This window comes from Oncorhynchus keta, chromosome 33 (assembly GCF_023373465.1).
Source record: "Oncorhynchus keta strain PuntledgeMale-10-30-2019 chromosome 33, Oket_V2, whole genome shotgun sequence".
NCBI lineage: Eukaryota > Metazoa > Chordata > Actinopteri > Salmoniformes > Salmonidae > Oncorhynchus > Oncorhynchus keta.
This window is the reverse complement of record NC_068453.1, coordinates 8,229,325-8,247,372: the sequence shown is the minus strand read 5'-3', so window position 1 is coordinate 8,247,372 and position 18,048 is coordinate 8,229,325. Positions and strand designations below refer to the sequence as shown.

The 18,048-nt window shown below is 42.8% G+C and overlaps 1 protein-coding gene across 1 annotated transcript; it reads right to left on the bottom strand.

The window, feature by feature from the left end:
* Nucleotides 1-2,280: 2,280 nt before the first annotated feature.
* On the bottom strand, nucleotides 2,281-17,096 carry LOC118366147 (solute carrier organic anion transporter family member 1C1-like). The gene is made up of 15 exons (XM_035748588.1): nucleotides 16,857-17,096; nucleotides 16,483-16,581; nucleotides 14,578-14,719; nucleotides 14,002-14,134; nucleotides 13,625-13,749; nucleotides 12,555-12,701; nucleotides 12,002-12,100; nucleotides 9,625-9,912; nucleotides 8,848-9,012; nucleotides 8,134-8,329; nucleotides 4,560-4,725; nucleotides 4,047-4,243; nucleotides 3,406-3,470; nucleotides 3,143-3,260; nucleotides 2,281-3,061 (listed from the first exon to the last, which is right to left on the bottom strand). The coding sequence occupies exons 2-15, from the start codon at nucleotides 16,531-16,533 to the stop codon at nucleotides 2,836-2,838; spliced, it is 2,118 nt and encodes a 705-aa protein (XP_035604481.1). The 5' UTR covers nucleotides 16,534-16,581; nucleotides 16,857-17,096; the 3' UTR covers nucleotides 2,281-2,835.
* Nucleotides 17,097-18,048: the final 952 nt, after the last annotated feature.

Sequence of the window (18,048 nt, the reverse complement as noted above, 5' to 3'; positions counted from 1 at the left end):
AAACCATGAAAAACATATTTTAACCAGGCAGGTGCGACACGAAAGTCAGAAATAGCGATATAATAAATGCCTTACCTTTGATGATCTTCCTCTGTTGGCACTCCAAAAGGTCCCAGTTACATCACAAATGGTCCTTTTGTTCGATAATGTCCTTTTTATATCCATAAATACTTAGTTTAGCTGGCGCGCTTCAGTCAATAATCCACCCAGTTTCCCTCCATCAAAATGCATACAAAATGAATCCCAAATGTTACTAATAAACTTTTCCAAACAAGTCAAACAATGTTTATAATCAAATCTTAGGTACCCTAATACGTAAATAAATGATAAAATTTAAGACGAGAATCATTATTGTCTTTACCGGAGAAAAATACCAAAGAACGCGTTCTCATTCACGCGCTTGGAAACACTAAAGCCAAAATGGGAGCCACCTAGAAAAACTACCATTTGTGGCTCTTTTGTCCAAATACCAGCCTGAAATTCTTTCTAAAGACTGTTGACATCTAGTGGAAGCCCTAGGAACTGCATTCTGGGAGGATCTGGCCTTATAATAAAGGTGACAGCCATTGAAAATAGTGGTAGGCTGAATTGTTGTTTTGGGGGGGATGGTTTGTCCTCGGGGTTTAGCCTGCCATATCAGTTCTGTTATACTCACAGATATTATTTTAACAGTTTTAGAAACTTTAGAGTGTTTTCTATCCAAACTACCAAGTGTATGCATATCCTAGCTTCTGGGTCTGAGTAACAGGCAGTTTACTTTGGGCATGCTTTTCATCTGGACGTCAAAATACTGCCCCCTATCCTAAACAAGTTTGCTGCAGAACTGACAGTGTACAAGCTTAATGCTTATGAACAGAGCACATTATTTGGGATGACATCCCCTCTTATGGGAGACCAAATAGAGGTGGCTGAAATCCACATTTAGAATAAGCCATGGCTGCAATCTTCTGTCAGGCTACTGCTGCCAATCAGCAAGTAAGGTGCATGTTGTCAACAGTTGAATCAATGAAGACAGTAGGTTACTGGAAAGATTGTTAGTGGCCACAAGTGTCCTGTAAGTTACTGGCAACATTTTGCAAGTACGTTTTTGAGACTTTAAAAAACATCTAAGTGATTGAGATTGCGTCGTCTGTGGACATATTGGGGCGGTAAGCAAATTAGAGTTGGTCTAGGGTGTCAGGTAGGCTGGAGGTGATATGATCCTTGACTAGTCTCTCAAAGCACTTCATGATGACGGACGTGAGTGCTACAGGGCGATAGCCGTTTAGCTCAGTTACTTTAGCTTTCTTGGGAACAGGAACAATGGTGTGAGGGTTAACACGTTTAAATGTTTTACACCGAAGCCATTTAAACGTGATAAACCTCGCAAGGCTGCCGGCCCAGACGGCATCCCTAGCTGCGTCCTCAGAGCATGTGAAGATCAGCTGGCTGGTGTGTTTACGGTCATATTCAATCAATCCCTATCCCAGTCTGCTGTTCCCACATGCTTCAAGAGGGCCACCATTGTTGCTGGTGCCACTGCAGAAACATTGATGCACTCCCAGCCAAGATGTTGCAAGTTACCTGGTGCCACTGCAGAAACATTGATGCTCTATTGACTGTATGCTTGTTTATTCCATGTGTAACTCTGTGTTGTTGTTTGTGTCACACTGCTTTGCTTTATCTTGGCCAGGTCGCAGTTGTAAATGAGAACTTGTTCTCAACTAGCCTGTCTGGTTAAATAAAGGTGAAATAATATATATTAAAAAAAAGGGTCTTTACAGCTGTAATTCAGACAGCCAAACATTTCTCACCATCACAGGTATATATATCCCACTTAAGACACTCCTCCTTCTCTCCAATCCTTACATCTTATGGTTCCACAGGAAGAGGGTAACCGGATACTAAACTCTTATTACTCCCTTCGTGGGATCTGACCTCACCTCCTGACCTCAATCCCTCCTTCGCCTAGTCCACAGATGTCCATCTGCCTCCCCTATAGAAGTCCTTTGATCTCCTCCCGTCCACCCAGCACATTCCACAGCCACTCTCTTTCTACAGATCTCACTCCTTAATACACTAAGCGTCTGATCTATCACGTCTTAAATATCTCAATGTTCAACGTTTTGAATCCAACAGTGTAGTGTCATGGCGTTATGTTGACATTTTGCCTCCCCTTGTTGTCACATTTATTTAACATGCGATCATGTTTTCACATGTGCTCACACAGTTGATGTCACGTATAGTTTCATGGTATTTACGTTGCTTCGCCTGTTTTGTGTAGATTGTTGACCCCACAAATGTTTTTACATACATTTTAATCCACTTTGTAACACACTAAAATGTGAAGACATACAATGGGTCTGAATACTTTTGCAAGGCACTGTATATAACAAGAGAGAAATCGAAATGGGACAGAAATCAAGTTTCGAAAGAACTTGTAAGAGGTTTTTTGTTTATAGTATGTACAACGGTCCTTCAGATGGGAAAGCGGGAGATAGAGACAGGTAATAGGTGCGGCCTGTGGTTGGCAAACTATTCATAATAACTCATATGGGAGGAATACTTCATTGGGATCTCATATATTGAATACTGCATTAATAACATTGAGAGGATGGTAAATATATCAGGGCTTTGGTCAAACAGATCTAGCAGCAAAATCAGTTTCACAAATAGCGACCAATTCCTACCAATGTACTGGGGCTTGGCTTAAGACTGTACCGAGTTGTGGCAAAACAAAATGTACTTGTTCATTCGACAAGTCACCAAATACCCCAAAAAAACACTTCAGGTGGATCATGGGCATGACACAATACAGGATCAAAAACCATTTGTTTTGGAAATCTCTCTGGTATCTCAGATGGTGCTCTCATTGTCCCTGTCCAGGTCATCTTTGTTCTTAAAGATGCTGACCATGGCATGTCCATTGGGATTGTTGTTCCCATTGGCCTCCAGGGCTGTAGCCTTGGCCTGGCTTCGCAGTTCCAACTTCTTCTGCCGCTTGGACAGTTGCAGGTACAGCACCCCCCACAGCAGGTTGGCCAGGCCGTACAGACAATAGACCAGGCCCAGGAACGTTATTCTACGGGGGGAGAGAAGGGACAGAGGTTAGAATAAAGTCCATCCATCCGTCCATTTATCAGTTGAGTTCAGTTGACTGTACCTGAATGCATGTGAGTCGTAGAATCTGCATGCTCCTTGACCCCCACATCGCTTTAATCCCCACTTCAGACACGTCCTGTCAATCAAAGCTCCAAAGTAGATAGGGGGAGGGATTCCACCTGCAAACACACACACACAAGTTACTGAAGTGTTTTACTTTCTCAAGTTCCTCAACCAAAGAAATTGAAAGAAAATAGAACATTTTGAGAATGTTACACAAGGTTCTACGATTGTTCATACCCTCAACAAACTTATCTTACTTACCCAGAGTTCTGCCTATCAATGTATGCATCCCAAGAGCCAGTGATTTTAAATCGGGGTGTATAGATCTGAAACAAAACAAAAGCAACACATTGAGGGTAAACAAAGTTTGCAAACAAAAACAATACAAAAGTGATTCCAATCACAGGTGGGCAGTTTCAGTTGTGTAAAGTTAAAAAGGGTATTTGTACTTTACTATTTATATTTTTGACAACTTTTACTCCACTACATTCCTAATGAAAATAATGTACTTTTTACACCATACATTTTCCCTGACATGTTGAATGCTTAAGACTGGAAAATGGTCCAATTCACACCTGGTCATCCCAGCTGCCTCTGATCTGGCAGACACTCAGAATCATATCTGAGTGTTGGAATGTTTGCTTAATATAAGGAATTTGAAATTATTTATACTTTTACTTTTGATACATAAGTATAATTTTGAAATCACATGTCCTTTCAATACTTAAGTAAATTTCAAACCAAATACTTTAAAACTTTTACTCGCGAAGTATTTTACTGGGTGACTTTCACTTTAACTTGAGCCATTTTCAATTAAGGTATCTTTACTTCTACTCGAATATGACAATTGGGTACTGTTTCCACCACTGGGCAGCTCCATCCATCCTAATGTCTTGTCTTACCTGAGCAGGACGATATATCCAGATGTTCCCCCGCAGGCAGAGACGAAGGCCCCCAGGACAGAGACAGCCATGTAGAACTTAAACATCCTGTCACAATCACTCTTCCTGGGGCACTGTCCCAAGATGGCGGACATGTTGGTTGGTGGAGCCATCAGCCCCCCCTTCAGCTCCTGCATACATGTGCAGTTATGGAACTCCTGTGGAACAGAGGAAGGAGAAGATGGAAAAAACAGAAGGAGAAACAGAAACTTTAAACTCATCAAAGTTGGTTATGGGTTTGACCCACAAGGGTGCACAGGTTTTGGCTCCAGCCCAGTACTAACGCAACGGATTGTGTGGTATAGTATGTAACATTCCGAAGTGTTCGCTGGAGTTCTACACTCATCTGTTGTCCCTATGGAAACAGAGACCTCTGTAACAACAGAGCCATGTGTTCATGTGTTAATAAACAAGGCCGGAGGAGTTGAGAGTAACTCGGAACACATTTAGACATTTAGTCATGAGATGTCTTACCATCTCCTTGCCTACGCCCGTGGAGGTCTTGCAGCCAGCAAGACAGGGGGAGGCATAGGTGATGCCATTTCTGGCACACACAGGGTCCCAGTGTTTCAGGGAACAGGAGCAGCCCATGTTACACTGAGATAGCAAGCTCTCCTGCTGGTAAGACACCTCTGTAGCCCTGGAGGATAAAGGTAACAATGTAGCTATGAGTCAAAAGTGTGACAATGTATTGTGTTTATTGTTTTACACGGCAGTCCAGTGCAACGATAATGAACACAAAGACAAAGATCAACGTTTGTATTTTGTTATCTTATATTATCTAAATCAGTAGCAATAGTAATAGTCAAGCAAAATCTGATTTTGTAGCAATCCAAGCACACTGTGCTTCATGCCTTCTCTTAGAATGGTCCTTCTGTAGCTCAGTTGGTAGAGCATGGTGCTTGTAACGCCAGGGTAGTGGGTTCGATTCCCGGGACCACCCATACGTAGAATGTATGCACACATGACTGTAAGTCGCTTTGGATAAAAGCGTCTGCTAAATGGCATATATTATATTATTATTATAGAATCACTGTACAAATGCTAAGTCTCCAGATATTACATTTCTACAAATTCTTTTACTCTATTTACGCCATATGAACTACAGTATATACCCTTGGTAATCCACTTCTTGGGTTGTCACACTGTAGGAAGTATTGGATGAGCAGGAGGCAGGAGAGGAACTAACCCTAACCCTAACCTTTACAGTGCTTTCAGAAAGTATTCCCTTGACTTTTTCCGCATTTTGTTGTGTTACAGCCTGAATTCAAAATGGAATAAAATGAACTCAGCAACAAAACAAAAAAAAGTCCTCTCACTGTCAACTGTGTTAGTTTTCACCAAACTATAAATATTTGTATGAACATAACAAGATTCAACAACTGAAATACAAACTGAACAAGTTCCACAGACATGTGACTAACAGAAATGTAATAATGTGTCCCTGACAAAGGGGGGTTAAAAAGTAACAGTCAGTATCTGGTGTGGCCACCAGCTGCATTAAGTGCTGCAGTGCATCTCCTCCTCATGGACTGCACCAGATTTGACAGTTCTTGCTGTGAGAAGTTCCCGGACATTTCTGGGGGGAATGGCCCTGGCCCTAGCCTTTACCCTCCAATACAACAGGTCCTAGACTTGCTCAATGGGATTGAGATCCGGGCTCTTCGCTGGCAATGGCAGAACTCTGACATTCCTGTCTTGCAGGAAATCACACACAGAACGAGCAGTATGGCTGGTGGCATTGTCACAGTGGAGGGTCATGTCAGGATGAGCCTGCAGGAAGGGTACCACATGAGGGAGGAGGATGTCTTCCCTGTAACGCACAGCGTTGAGATCGCCTGCAATGACAACAAGCTCAGTCCAATGATGCTGTGACACACCGCCCGAGACCATGACGGCCCCGCCACCTCCAAATAAATCCCGCTCCAGAGTACAGGCCTCGGTGTAATGCTCATTCCTTCGACGATAATTGCGAATCCGGCCATCACTCCTGGTGAGACAAAACCGCGACTCGTCAGTGAAGAGCACTTTTTGCCAGTCCTGTCTTGTCCAGCAACGGTGGGTTTGTGCCCATAGGCAACGTTGTTGCCGGTGATGTCTGGTGAGGACCTGCCTTACAGGCCTACAAGCCCTCAGCCCAGCCTCTCTCAGCCTATTGCGGACAGTCTGAGCACTGATGGAGGGATTGTGCGTTCCTGGTGTAACTTGGGCAGTTGTTGTTGCCATCCTGTACCTGTCCTGCAGGTGTGATGTTCAGATGTACCGATCCTGTTCAGGTGTTGTTACACGTGGTCTGCCACTGCGAGGGCAATCCGTTGTCTCTCCTGTCTCACTGTACTGCTGTCTTTGGCGTCTCACAGTACGGACTGTGGCGTACAGCTGGTCAGCCACCAGGGGGAGACTCGTCGAGGCCTGGTAGCAGATGGGGTGTACATCATGAGGCGACGGCTCCATCTGCTGGACGTGCCAGGTTTCGACGGGCTCCCCCAGCCGTGACTAATTGGGGTTGATTGGGAGCTTGTGAGTAATAAAGGGCGGATTGCTCACCAGCTGTGCAAGGCCCATAAAGCTGCCAGAAGGTCAGCACACAAGGGGACTGGGGGAAGTAAGGTGACTTCCATGTAGTTGGAGACGGTGCCCGAGCGGAAACGAGGGAGTTTGTGTGCCAAACAGGATACAGCAAGACCCGGGGCCCAGAAGAAGGTATCCCGGAGAGGGTCTCATGGGGAGACCTATCATTTTCTTTTTTGAACTATAATTTAAATAAAACACCCTTGAAACTGAGCTAATCCTTCTCTGTCCATGTCTGATCTGGGTAAATGTCTTGACCAAACCCCCTGGTCTGCCACAGGACATTGACAGTTATTGCCCTGGGCACATCTACAGTCCCCGTGCCTTATTGCAGCATGCCTAAGGCACGTTCACGCAGATGAGCAGGGACCCTGGGAATCTTTCTTTTGGTGTTTTTCAGAGTCAGTAGAAAGGCCCTTTTAGTGTCACTGTGACCTTAATTGCCTACTGTCTGTAAGCTGTTAGTGTCTTAACGACCGTTCCACAGGTGCTTGTTCATGATTCATTGAACAAACATGGGAAGCAGTGTTTAGACCCTTTACAATGAAGATTCGTGAAGTTATTTGGATTTGACCAATTATCTTTGAAAGACAGGGTCCTGAAAAAAGGATGTTTATTTTTTTTGTTGAGTTTATATATACTTTTTTTACACACAATACACCATTATGACGAAGTCAAAACATGTTGGTAGGCATTTTTGAAAATTAAATACAGAAATACAAATATCGAATTTACATAAGTATTCACACCCCTGAGGGAATACTTTGTAGAAGCCTCTTTGGCAGTGATTACAGCTGAGTCTTTCTGGCCAAGTCTCTAAGAGCTTTCCACACCTGGATTGTACAACATTTGCCCATTTATTATTTTCAAAGTTCTTAACTCTTTCAAATTGATTGTTGACCATTGCTAGACACCGTTTCCGTGTCTTGCCACTCAGGAACATTCCCTGTCTTATTGGTAAACAACTACAGTGTAGATTTGGCCTTATGTTTTAGGTTTGTCCTTGCGTAATGTGTTTTATTGGATTTGTCCCCAAACATAATGTTTGGTATTAACAACAAAAAAATGAATTGCTTTGCCACATTTTCTGCAGTATTACTTTCGTGCCTTGTTGCAACATTTTTTAGTCTGTACAAGCTTCCTTCTTTTCACTCTGTGAATTAGGTTAATATTGTGGAGTAACTACAATGCTGTTGAATCTGTACACCTGAACATATTTAGGCTTGCCATAAGAAAGGGGTTGCATACTTATTGACTTAAAGACTTTTCATTCATTCTTTTCATTCCTATGTCATTTGTAAAAATGTAAAAAACATAATTCCACTGACATTATGAGGTATTGTGTGTAGGTCAGTGACATAAAATCTCAATGTAATCAATTTTAAATTCAGGCTGTAACCTAACAAAATTTAGAAAAAGTCAAGGGGTGTGGATACCTTCTGATAGCATTGTATATTACATGAACTACAGTACTTACCCTTGATAGGTCATGGTGAGGCCAGCCACCTCTGAGTTGTCACACTGTAGGAAGTACTGGATGAGCAGGAGGCAGAAGGAGAGGAAGGAGGAGACAATGGAGAGTCGGGCGGCTCCCAGAACGCTCAGCTTGAACCGCTTCATCACCAAGCCTCCCACGATGACCCCAACTGCCACCGCAGGCAGGTTCATCGAACCTGGACAGAGACAGCCAAGTCTGTAGTACTTTATTCTCCCAAAAGTGGTCAAATCATTTGCCATGCAATCACATTTTAAAACATAAAACAGGATAAATTGAAAGATTTGTAAAGACTGTCAGGAACGTAGTTGAGCATAGATGGATACATGTGTGTCAGCATGATTTATAATGTCAGGCATGTGTATAACTAATGCATAGCAGAGTATTTTAAATGCACTGTTACTGCTGACAGTATAAGCTGTGTGGGAAAAGTGTTGCATGGCAGTCATGCACAATATGAGCTAGATACTCGTGGACAAGTGGTGGTGAGCAATCAGGTTAGCTACTGGACTATCTAATAACAGTGCAGAGTGCTCTTTCAGTTTAAAGTTGCTGCCCACACATGCACACACTTTTAGTCATGTTTATCTCAGTCACATGTTCTTTCAATGGCAACACGGCTTCGGCTCTCTTCTGAGTGAAGGAGAGAGAAGGAGAGAGAAAGTGTCTGTGTGTGCCTCTTGTACTGTTGCCGACCTATCAAGAAGATTGCCTTGGAGGGAGACTGCCCGTAGACCTGCTCCATGAACTTGGGTTTGAAGGTGATCATCCCTATGAAGCCATTGAATGCCACCACGGATGTCAGGATGATCAGCAGGTAGACTTTGTTGCTGAACAGCCTTTTCAGGGACGGCGCAAAATCTGGAAATAACAAGAAATGACCATTCAGAAAGGCATATTGTACTATTCAGTCACGTCAAAATAGTTGGAGGCAGGGAAATCCAATGTTCAGCAATACATTGATCACTCTAGTATAATGTCATAGATAAGGTACAGTATCAATATCCATATAAGGTACAGTATCCACCATATAATGAAATGTGGTCAATGGAATGTGGTATTTGTAATCATTTGGCTGTAGTCAGAGTCTGTACTGTCACTAAGTTGTCGGTCTTGAGCAACGCTTGGTTCTATATCTCGCATAGATTAGTGCTTAAATGGGGTCAGGGGTTTGGGGTCTGTTAAGGGTCAGTGGTCAGACTCTGGATCAGGTTTGTCTAAGCTGTAATGTCCATCAATGATTGAAGACAATGCAAGAATTCCGCCGCCCCAGTTCCATTAGTCACTAGCCTCTTTCCCCAGCACCTAACAACTCTGGGATCATAGATTTCAAAGTATTGGACAGATGAAGGTTAGTTATCAGAAACACAACTTTGGGCAAGGTGGAGCCATTACTTTTTCCAACACCTACCCCACCCTCTCTGAAGCTAGGCGAAGGGACTAGGAATGTAAATTGAATCAATCTCGCAATACCTTTAGCCATGGCAGCCATGGTGACAGGCTGTGGTGCATCCTCCTCAGTGTTGTCCTCCGGTAGGAAACTGCCCTGCTCCGGCTCCACCTCTGGGGTGTCAGAGGAGCTCTTCGCCTGTATGTCCTCCTTCTGTCTCTTTTTGCTGGGGCTCTTGCACTGCTTAGCCAGAGTATTGGGGAGGAACCAAAATGGAATCCCAGCCAGGAGCATCAGGAAGCCAGATACCAGGAAGCCTAACCACCAAGCCCCCACCCAGCGAGAGTCCTTGTGGTTGATGGAGATGCTCTCTGTGGGTAGGAGTGAGATACAGATGTGAGTGAGTATGAGGGTGAACATGGTCAGTTGATCAGACATTGCCTTAAAATAACTAACTGGGCTGCTGAATTAATTTTCCATTACAATCTGAAATAATAGCAATAATATCAATATCAATGTTATCAAGTAATGCTCATAATGTGAAGACTCAGCTACATGGCACAATTAGCTCTACAGAAATCCCTGGTAATCTTAGCTCTTTAAAGACCAGCATTACTACACAGCAAATTCTCCAGTTGAATAAACACCGATTCTTACATTTAACACGGTTCCAGTGTCTATACAGGTCCACACTTTTCAGTGTTAAATGAACACTTTGCTTAGTGTAAGGTCTTGTTTGCATATTTTCCAGTGTGCCTTTCGAGTAGTTACCTCCCATGACTGTATATGTTAGTGACAGAGACATGGTTGTTCATTGATTTTCAGTCTTGTGACCATCACCAAGTGAGATCCAAAGCGAATATGTTTTCCTGACAATCAAATTCTTTAAGACACTACAATAATGAGTGCACAAACATTAAGAACACCTTCCTAACATTGACAACTGCTGGCCCATGTTGGCTCCAATGCTTCCCACAATTGTGTCAAGTTGGCTGGCTGTCCTTTGGGTGGTGACCCATTATTGATACACACGGGAAACTGTTGAGTGTGAAAAACCCAACAGCATTGCAGTTCTTGACATAAACTGGTGCGCCTGGCACCTACTACCATACCCTGTTCAAAGGCACTTCTTTTGTCTTGCCCATTCACCCTCTGAATGGCACAAATACACAATCCATGTCTCAATTGTCTTACGGCTTAAAAGTCATTATTTAACCTGTCTCCTACCCTTCTTTTACACTGATTGAAGGGGATTTAACAAGTGCCATCAATGTGGGATCCATGTGGGATCATAGCGTTCACCTGGATTCACCTGGTCAGTCTATATCATGGAAAGAACAGTATGAAATACTATTTTGTATACTCTGTATTTCATAAGGCCTAGTTTTACCCTAATACAGTGGCCTGAAACTCATGGTTTTACAAGCCACTTCAGGTCTGCAAGTCACATCATGCTGGCTTGCAAAGTCATGTGTAATTCCTATTGGAATCCAGCCAGAATGAGAATATCAAACATTTGGAATTGTTATTCACTCGCAACCTGCATTCAGCATGATTGCCAGGGTTGGGAAAACAAAGATATGACAGAACATAAAGCATCTAAACTTGAACAACCATTTCAGTAATGGGTGAAATAAGTCCAAGTAACATATTGGATTAGTTTAGAACAATGTAATGTTATTTATAATTGAATTGCATAAAGTTAATTAATCAATCAATGTACATTTAAAAAAATACAGAAATTGAAACAAACAATTAAAAAATGCACCCTGTAATAGAGCATGCTAGGATATATGATAATGATGGGTGTGGTTTTGGTTCAACACTGGTTATTAACACCAACACCGGGGTTATTTTACACCACTGAGTGTTAATTTAACTCGTACAGAGTTAATTGAACTCCTGAATGAACATTAGAAATGTTCATTCGAAAGATCAACAAAAGTGATCACTGCCCAATTTGCTGTGTGGATAAAAAAATATACTGTTCTAGATAGACAGGAGAATTATGATCTTAATGCAAACCGATGTAAATGTCTCCATGTTTAGAAATGACCATCAGCACCCAAAAAGTCCCAGCCAATAACCCGAGATGACCAAACCGTTCTGCAAACAAACCACACAAACAACTACCCTCTGACACGATTTAGCAACACCATAGAAGTTAATCAACTTCAGATTCCACCCAAATAGATGGATTACATTAAAATAAATGAAAATCAAATGTATTTATAAAGCCCTTCTTACATCAGCTGATATCTCAAAGTGCTGTACAGAAACCCAGCCTAAAACCCCAAACAGCAAGCAACGCAGGTGTAGAAGCAACTTAGTAACTGATAAATGAGGCAAATGCAACATGATTATTAGTAACATAAATACAATATTGATGTGCACATATAAATACATCCTAACGTACATGAAATAGACAATGTATGATTTGTTAATTCAAGAGTCAGTTACCTAAATCCACAGAGCCAATGTCCACGTAGATCTTGGCACAGAAGGAGCCAAACATGAAGCCAAATACAGGCCCCAGGATGCCAACAGTCTGTAAACACGCTGAGGCAGAGGAGACAGAGAGACTTCTTCAGATACAGTTCGAGCAACAGAAAAGACAGTAGATTCAACTGAAGTTAGTTCGATAGTTTGGCCATATTCGTTTGCCATATGGTTTGCTGTAGCTGATACATCTAAGTCAGCTATTGCTATTTGCAGGATGGCAGATTTTGATATGGAATGCCTGAAGAGGTTGTTTCTAACCAAGGTTTACACAATACAAGTGGGAGGTGTTGGGTGAAGTTGCCCCAAGCTCCTGATCTTGGGTCAGTTTTCATTTCCCCACTAATGGTTCAGTTTAGGATTGAGGAGGGGAAGCTAATCCTAGACCTACATCTAGGGGAAACTTTAACAGGGAGCGGTGTGGTATGGAAGAGGTTGAAGAGATGTCGTACGGTATAAAAAGAGGTTTACTAACCAATGTTGATATGGTACACCTGAAAAGTGTTTAACTAACCAAGGTAGATGGCAGTGTTCTCCTTTCTGGCGTAGTCGTCCAGATAGGACACTCCTAAAGGCATGACAGGCGTCTCTCCGATCCCTCGCAGCATGTTACCCAGGAATACATAGATCCACATGGACGAGCCTGCCTCCTTCTCACACGCTGTGGGGAGCACAAAGCACGCTTTCTTAAATCCTGGGGGCTCAAAGGTGTGCATATTTTTGTTTTTTGCCCTAGCAATAAGACACTTGATTCAACTTATCCACTCATCAATCCTTTGCTTTAAATCAGGTGTGTTAGGGCTAGTACCAAAACAAAAAAAGTACACCATTTTGGTTTCCTAGGACCGGTATTCAGGAAAAAAAGGCATACAATTAGAATAAACTTTCTTGTCCTTAAGGGTAAAATGGTCTTGAATACACATTGATGCTCCATAAAAAATAACTTGTGGCAATTTTTAATATAAAATATAAAAAAATTAATTAAATCCAATCTTGTCTCATCGCTGTAACTCTCCAACGGGCTCGGTAGAGGCGAAGGTTGAGTCATGTGTTCTCCCCGAAACATTACCCTCCAAACCGCGCATCTTATTAACACTCGTCCAACCCGGCAGCCAGCTGCACCAATGTGTCGGAGGAAACACTGTTCGACTGACGACCAAAGTCCGGCCTGCCACAACAGTGTAATGAGCCATGTAAAGCCCAACCCGGCCAAACCCTCCCCTAACTGGGACGACGCTGGGCCAAAATGTGCACCGCCCTATAGGACTCCTGGTCACGGCCAGTTGTGACACAGCCTGGAATCAAACCCGGGTCTGTAGTGACGCCTCTGGCACTTTTAAGCTGTGACACACCGTTTATCTGAGATTGGCACAGTGGAGGTTGGTAGGAGGAACTATAGAACAATGGGCTCATTGTCATGGCTGGAATGGAATAAATGGAATGGAGTCGTGTTTTCCATATGCTTGATACTGTTCCATTAATTCCATTCCATGTATTCCATTAAGCCCGCAATACTGTATGTAGACTGCAGTTCCCAGATGCAGCCAGACTCTGATGCTGCAGTGATGGTGAATGACTCGTTACCTGCTTTACTCGCAGCTGTGGACAGATCATTTATGACCAGATGACTCGTGTTGGCCAGACAAGGCAGTATACTTTCTGTCGAGTTTTCCTCAGGTATATGTGACAGGGTTGTTTCATATACATACCTGCATGGGAAAGAAATGAAATGTATGTTTCCTCTGTAAAGTGACACAGTGGCCCTGAGAAGGCACATGTCCCTTCTTCATACCCAAGCATTTCTTTGTTTTTGTTTTTGTACCACTTCTTTTAGAAGTGTTAAGATTTTCTCTCAATTCTGTATTGTCAAGCCTCACGTTTAATTTACATGTATACACTATTCACAAATATAAACCGCCTAGAGATAAATTGTCAATAAACCCAATAAGGGGTGTACTCACTGTCCCTGGAAGAAGTGTGGCAGAGCAGTTAGGAAGGCCCCAGCAGCCATAATGAGACAGCCAATCCCTATCAGTCTGGGCCTGTGGAGCTTCGCCCCAAAGTAGCTCACAAATGCTATCACCAGCAGGTTACCTGGTAGGAGAGAGAACAGAACCATGACATGGCCAATGAGTCATGTTTATGGAGCTAAAGTTAGAAGGCAACACCTCACAGGGCACAGGCTTTTACTGTTCAGAATCAAATCAACCCCGATACTTCTTGGAATGTATTTCTTAAAGGATTGTGAGCAAAATGGTGAAAATTCCACCGAGCCCATTACAGGCCTTTAACTTTCGACCTTATTTGTCCCAGAGGAATTTTGGTTGTGCAGCAAGACCACACATAAAAAGAAACATGGTATGGTTAGGTGGAGGCCTTGAACTGTGCTGCTTACATAGATGTTCAGGACAAGTACGTATATGGGTCTAGGGGCCAGGGTTTGATGTCCTCTTGTAAGAACAATAAACATCATCTATTGATTTCGGGCCCTGTGCAAACAAGGCCTTAGGACTAAGTACTCAGGACATTAGGCCTACCAATCTCAAAGCTGCCATCGATGACTCCTATAAGTGAGCTGGGGATGTCGAAGCGTCTCTCTATCTGGGTGACAGAACTCTTCATGTAGCTTCCCCCGAAGGCTTTTGCGAAGTACACAAAGGACAGGGAAACCAGGAACAGCTATGAAAATAAACACAAAGCAGAGTTAGATGAAGGCAATGTCCCTAGAGTCTAGATGTTGATCTGGGGCCAGATTTGTGTTTCTCCGGATTATAGTTAATGTTGGGGTTTGGGAAGGGTAAACTGACATCCGAAATCTACCCAGAGCACACAAAACAACACCGAAGGGTCAGGAAAACATGAGTATGGATTGTTTGACAGCACTTCCACTGTCCTACAGTTGATTGTTCATAAGACATGCACAGCGTGTGAGAAGGAGGCAGGCTCGTCCATGTGGATCTACATCTACTGTAGTTCAAGACAATCCTAAAGAAACTAATAATACCCAGACACAGACAACAAGACTCATTTGACCCATTTGGAAAAGGTGTTGTCATCCAGCCATGTGCTGATATCTCTTCAGTTATGGGATTCATAACAGACAAAGTAACAGGTTATCGAACACCATAACAGTCAGTTCTAGGGAATAACTTGAATAACTATTATTGATCTATGAAATAATGTTAAATAAACATACATCTATCTATAAGTGAATGTGTGTACAGGCACTGTCTTTCAACCAAATATTTAGGTTGAAAAACTGCTTTGTCATTTTACAGGTCTGGCTGTTGGATGACTCAGCAAAACGTGTAACTCCTGTATCCACCCCTCCTGCTTCACCACCTTTTTGCCTATTTGGCCTCCCACACCTTCAGTCCCTTCAGTTCAGATATAGTTGTTAGTCAATCTGCCGTTGGTGTTTTTCTTCTTCTAAAAGACCGAACCTGAGCTGTACAGAGAATAAACAACTCCAGAGTTGTCGGTAAAGGTCTGGGTCAGAGGCTCCCCATGGAATACGTTTACACAATCACTGCAATCCCATTGGCCATAGGACACAGCAGTGAATATAACAGCCAGGCTGCCAGGTTAAAAAATCTTCCCAGCGTGAAATAGTTCACAATAGTTCTGATCTTGTTCTGATTGTGGCGTCATGCTGTAAAATTTCCCCCAGCGTGACAACGTTGCCAGTTCAATAGTTGCAAGCGTATCTCTTTATGTGGATGACTGAGCTCGTGAGGATGCTTCCCTCTCACACCTTCTAACTATTATGTGGGCAAGCGCATATGCTTCACACATCTGCCAATCAATGGTGACAAGGAGTATTGACACTGACCAATCAGAAGCTTGTTGAGGCATGAGGTCAGCATATAAACACCCAGACTTGAGCACCAAAGTTGATGTGAGAAGATGTTTTTTGGGCACTACTTTTTTGATTGACAGTGCATATATTTGTTAGTTAGATAACTAAATCAAGGGCAAGGGAGGGTGAGAGAGAAACATCCGCATGAGCTCAGCCATCCACATAAAGAGACGCACATGCAATTATTGAACTGGGAACTATTTCACGCTGGGAAGATTTTTTTACCTGACACAGGCGGCCTGTCAATACTTGACTTACTTAGTCGTCTTCATTCCTATATGGAACATAAGGCTTCCACGAGAGAATGACACTATTCCCTAGTTTCTGCCTGTCTGGCCAATACTTCAATCAGTCTTATTTCATCTACTTGAACATTTACTTGTCTCTTTCCAAGATATGTATTTTTCAAGAGACACCAGTTAAGTTCTCCTTGCATGTTCTGTGTGGACCACTGTTAAGTTCCAAATGTTTCTTTCCAAGTACATCTAACTTGACTGTTTCTCTGCATCATCTACGAGGAGGCGCACGTCCTTACTACCCTGAATACCCTGATGAAGACGCATTGAGGAATTAAAACACTGACCTTCAGTTTGGAGCAGCAAGGGACCCGGGGCGCCTTGGTTTCAACACTCATGATGACCTCCGCGGTTGACACAGGTAAATGTCGAGTGAACCAGCGGACCTACGGGCAGACAGACGGCAAGATCTGGGGTTGACTACTGTGATGGTCAAAATCCTTCCGTTAGAATCACATTTTCATAGGTACACAAATGTCAGCGCAGCTACGCAGGTTGAGCATTACATAATCATTTTCTCCTCCTGTTGCTCTAGTCATTATTACCAATTATCAATCAAATCAATCAACATACTATGTACAACACCCACTCTCCAGCACAAGGAATGTTGTGAAATACAGTATATTGATTTTTAAAAAAATACAAAAATACCAGTTTTTACCAGTGCAGCAGCAGAGGTCCCACGAGGAGATGGAGAGATGTGTTAGAGCAGCAGAGGATTTCACTGACAGGACTTTGGTTGAAAAGCAAACCTTTATCTTAAAGAGGCATTATAGCCCAGGTAGTTTGGATCCTGGATGTTGATTGGCTGAAACTCAAACATCCATTCTACAGTAATCAGTAACCCACCGGCCACCACCACCCATGTGAACTCTTTGATCATGTCGACATTCAGGTCGTCCCTTAAAAAAATGTGAGTGACCATGAGAGAGGTAGAGGGACCCAATCATAGGAATCCTGGAGCAGAGTCCACAAGGGTCACGGAACACTATGTCGCAGGCGCAAAACAAACAGACAAACAAACATGCTCACACATTTACACACACAACCGCTGAACTCATGGAGAGAATATCATATGAGAGACTCCATGACACACCGTAAATCCTCTCCTTGAGTCCTACTACTAAAAACGGTGCATTTTACAAGCAGGTCAGGTAGAGCTAAAGTACCAATCTTCTACAGACTTGCAATAACTAAGGGTCCCTTTTTCCTCCCTCGTGAAACTCGTGAATGCTTTTCTAAGGCAGGGTGTAACCGTGCCTGTTCAAAGTCTTCCAGGCCTTTGTTGTAGAGCTTCCAAACAATGTCGCTCTCCCTCAACTGAGGATGGGACAGGAGGCTGTGGAACAATGGTTCTCAACCAGGGGAGCTAGAACACCTAGTGGGCCTTACAGAGTTCTGACGGGTCTCTGGAAAAGCATGGAAAAACCGTGAACATGCCAACATGAATAGAGAAACATCAGCAACAAGAACACAACATTTTATGGGAGAGCACTGTTAGTTGTTTTAAGGCGAATATGTTATTGTTTTATACGAAGACAAAAAGGGTTAGTGACATTGTGCCATTTCATTTCAGTGGGGGTTTCCTCTTTAAAATGTTCTCAGAAAATATTTATATTGTTCTTACAGGGGGTCTCCAGATTAGAGGGGTGTCTCAGTAGGCCCCGCAGACAAAATGTTGAGAGCCCCTGGTAGCCATAGAAACGGATCCTGATTGGTAGGTAATAGTGCACCTCTATAGCTCTGATAGGATTAGCAACTTCCTTTGAATTCAGCTAATCAATGCTGGTGTTAATGTATCAGGTTAATCTCCATCAATAATCATGTTAATTCAATTCATGCAAATTCATCAA

Excerpts from the sequence above, each read along its gene's own strand:
- LOC118366147 (XM_035748588.1), bottom strand. The coding sequence starts at position 16,533 with ATGAGTGTTGAAACCAAGGCGCCCCGGGTCCCTTGCTGCTCCAAACTG. Across the intron at positions 3,471-4,046 it reads GGATATATCGTCCTGCTCAG|ATCTATACACCCCGATTTAA; the intron begins GTAAGACAAGAC and ends GTTTTGTTTCAG. Across the intron at positions 3,261-3,405 it reads ATTGATAGGCAGAACTCTGG|GTGGAATCCCTCCCCCTATC; the intron begins GTAAGTAAGATA and ends GTGTGTTTGCAG.